This window comes from Engraulis encrasicolus, chromosome 3 (genome assembly GCF_034702125.1).
Source record: "Engraulis encrasicolus isolate BLACKSEA-1 chromosome 3, IST_EnEncr_1.0, whole genome shotgun sequence".
NCBI classification, from domain to species: domain Eukaryota; kingdom Metazoa; phylum Chordata; class Actinopteri; order Clupeiformes; family Engraulidae; genus Engraulis; species Engraulis encrasicolus.
The window spans coordinates 13,455,093-13,458,957 of NC_085859.1; the positions used below are offsets into that span (position 1 = coordinate 13,455,093).

Here is a 3,865-nt window from a genome sequence, read left to right on the forward strand (position 1 = left end):
TCAGCCCATTAAGGTTAAGGTTAAGTAAGGATAAGGTTAATAAGAGTGTTTTCCACACCTTCATATATGGCTGAAGAGAGTTTGAGCCCCAGGAACTGTCATTAACTGGCACAGAAAGATGACTGTAACAATGCGATGCCTAAGCACTTGGCAGTGAGATTGTATATTTTGTACAAATTGCAATAATCAGGTTAATGATAGAATGGTACGTCAGTAGGTTTTTGGATAGAGAAACAGTACAGCGCTTCTATTCCATTTGATAAAGGTTCAGTGTAAATACTGTAAGAATTAAGTTAAGACAAGGATGTGAAACTCAGGCCAGGGGACCAAATTTGGCCCACGGAACCACTTCGGCCATTAGGCCCGCAAGATCTTTGCAAATTTGTATTACAGTTGGCCCACATACACCATCAATACATAGACAATGTGACTTGAAGGCAAAATTCAGTCAGTCCGAGTTAGAGTACTTTTATAAATCCACAAAGCAAAATTTTGTTCATCACAAGAATTATGAGTGTGTCCACACTAGTGTAACAGCACATACATAGTTTTAAATTTGGATATTTGGAATTATATTAATACAGTACTGTAATAGGCAAACAGTACCCATGATTGTAACCAACTGCTAACTTGACAACTATTGGTTAAGAGAAAAACATTTCTTTGCATTTCATGACTATAATCTGCTGCTATTAAACCATATCATTTTAGACAGACTCCATTCATTTTGAAAACATGTTAAAGTTGTCTAAATGATGTGTAACTCATAATCCATTTAGGATTTTATAATTAGTTCCTGGGTATGCATGTCAATAATCATTTGACACAACACAGGCAAATTATGTTGTTCATGCAGGCATCTTTCTTTCCCCAGTTGTAATGTTGTGCTCTGAATGATCAGTATGCAGTAGGCAAATGTAAAATGCAGTGACATAAAGAGAGGCCTGACTTGAAGTGACACTTAAAGACCCTCATTACTACAAATGTGTTCAAGAAGAACCTAAGTGAGAATAATATACACATAATTGCAATGCTTTGTGGTGTCTAGAATGACACCAAAGGAGTCACAATGCCCCATTTGCAATATAACCTTTTAATGTATTAATACAGTGATATAGCGAAGTCAAGATACACATATCATACCACAGAACTGATTAAAAACTGTGTTGTTGATGTTTGTTGCTCAGGAAAGTTCATTGATTATGAAAGGTCATAATCATACATATTGCAGTATTTGAAGCATTATGATGCATTATTTTAGGGATATTAGGGCAAGGAGTCAATATTTAGACATAACAACAAAATTGCTGGGAACTGTATTACTGATGCTAGTTGCTAATGAAGATGCTTTACCTAGCAACTGTTGCTAGGCAACATTGGATTTTGAGTGGCTCCACCCCTGATATTTAGTGATATTTGGGCAAGGAGTTAATATTTACACATCATAACACCACAGAATTGCTGGGAACTGTATTACTGATGCTGGTTGCTAAAGAAGATGCTTTACCTAGCAACGGTTGCTAGGCAACATTACATTCTGAGTGGCTTCACCCCTGATATTAAGTAATATTAGGGCAAGGAGTCAATATTTAGACATCATAAAATCACAAAATTGCTGGGAACTGTACTACTGATGCTGGTTGCTAAGGAAGATGCTTTACCTAGCAACGGTTGATAGGCAGCATTAAATTATAAGTGGGTCCACCACTGATATTAAGTAATATTAGGGCAAGGAGTCAATATTTAGACATCATAACACCACAAAATTTCTGGGAACTGTATTTCTGATGTTGGTTGCTAAGGAAGATGCTTCACCTAGCAACCGTTGCTAGGCAATGCTGAATTCAGAGTGGCTCCACCCCTGAAATTAATGCGCATGTCCTAATGAACACTTGTGCCAAGTTTCACGCTTTTATCACCTTCCGAGCGATTCTCCCATTATATTGCACCCATTGCCTAGACTAGTAAGGCATTCTATTGTATTCGATTCTATTCTACTCTATTCTATTCTATTCTGTTATATTCTAATCTGTTCTATTCTCCTGAACAGACTGAAACAGCAGGAGGCCAAGCAGCCATGGCGAGGTGGCGAGGCCCCCGTGAGCGTGTTGTTGGTGGGAGCAGGTAGGCCAGGAATGATGGCAAATTATTATTAAAAGAAATGATTGGGATAAATTATATTTTAAAACTAAACCAAACTCAATAGAACAAATTAATAAAGTAGACACTCTAGCATAGGAATTGTGTAATGTGGTGGTATGAGACCATGCAACCGGAGAGTATGTTGCTTGTTAAGTCTGTTTATTTAAGCAACGGAATGAGAAGTCTGTTGAGAGTAATACAAGACTTTTGACATTCAGTGTCTTTGGTAGAGACAGCGAGACGAGAAAAAAACTATAAAGAAAATAGAAATGATTGTGACTAGAAACATTATTGACCTTGTTTAAAAAAAAGAAAAAGCTACTGATTGATAATGATACAAGATACAAGATATTTTATTTGCCATGTGTATATATATGAAACATATATATACAATGAAAAGCTTCCCTACTCTGAGAGTCCCAAAAAAGGTTAAAAAAGAATGTAAAAAGGCAAAAAAGTAGGAAAAAAATATATATTTAAAAAGTTGAAAGCTGCATTTAAAAAAAAAGAAAAAAAAAATATATACTGTCACTGAGTCGGCTGGTGTGAGCACGTAAGCACCTGTATCTCCGGGCAGATGGTAGAAGGGTGAAGTGTGTGTAGCTGGGGTGGTGCGGATCAGCTATAATTCGTCTGGCCTTCCTCAGACACCGCTGACTGTAAAGATCCTGGATGTTGGGTAGATCTGATTTGATTGTCCGTTTAGCAGATTTGATGAATTGATGTATTGACTCTTGGTGCAGGTGGCGAGAGCGTTGACGACCACCTGAGCCGGCTGCTGGAGGAGCGCGACACGCTGCTGCGCACGGGCGTCTACACACACGAGGACCGCATCATCAGTGAACTCAGCCGGCAGATCCAGGACGCCATGAGCCAGAGACCGCCGTCTCACACGTCCGCCGCACACTGAGGGGAACTGTCCAGTGGGTCATTTTTCAGTTGGCCAAACGTTTTCCAAACGTTATCCTGCGAGTTCACAAAGTTGATCTCTTTTCATGAATATGTGTAAGTTAATAAACTAATATTTATTGGTCTAACCAGTGTTTTTTCAATGACTGGTAATTCAAATGATGGATTTACATTTAGATGATCCACCTCTTCATGTATGAAAGGTACACATTTCCAAGCCATAATGAATACTTGATAGTAGTATATATTCATGAAAAAAGATGACATTTGTGAATGGGCATCATAAATTGTGGAAATAAATTGCTAACAAAAAAGATACACGCTGGACCTTTCAGTAGAGTGGTCTACTACACGCACGCACTGTTCAGTTTAAGACCAGAGAAAGCGTGACCCATGACTGTTCCACACCACAGATGCGCCTCCTTTTTTTACCGGCAAGGCTTACATGTCTTGCACACTGACCTGAGCACCCCACCTACCTGTACTGCAGTAGCTGCCTTTCCCTCAGAGACTATGATCGTGGTTAGTGAGAAGGTGCTACTGGGTCAAAGACGTTCAAAATGAAATTGTCATTCAGTGTAACGGATACCTTCTGCTGACTGTAACTGCAAAAAACATGACTCTTTATTTTATTTTTTCCAGTGAATTCATGAAAGCCTCGGCTGTCATCCATTCACTTGAAACAATTTAAAAATCACGTTTTTTTTACAGTTACAGTCAGCAAAAGGTATCCGTTACACTGAATGACAATGCCATTTTGCACGTCTTTGACCCCACTATGCACTGACAGGTCCATTCACTCCTGGAGGGATCC

At 38.9% G+C, this 3,865-nt stretch overlaps 1 protein-coding gene across 1 annotated transcript in view; it reads left to right on the forward strand.

Moving 5' to 3' along the window:
* The window catches only part of cep120 (centrosomal protein 120), a 28,157-nt gene extending 24,547 nt beyond the window's left edge, over positions 1-3,610 (forward strand). The window contains exons 21-22 of the mRNA XM_063194795.1: positions 2,051-2,124; positions 2,886-3,610. Of these exons, the coding sequence (XP_063050865.1) occupies positions 2,051-2,124; positions 2,886-3,052 (241 nt within the window). The 3' untranslated portion in view covers positions 3,053-3,610. The remainder of the gene's footprint in view (positions 1-2,050; positions 2,125-2,885) is intronic.
* Positions 3,611-3,865: the final 255 nt, after the last annotated feature.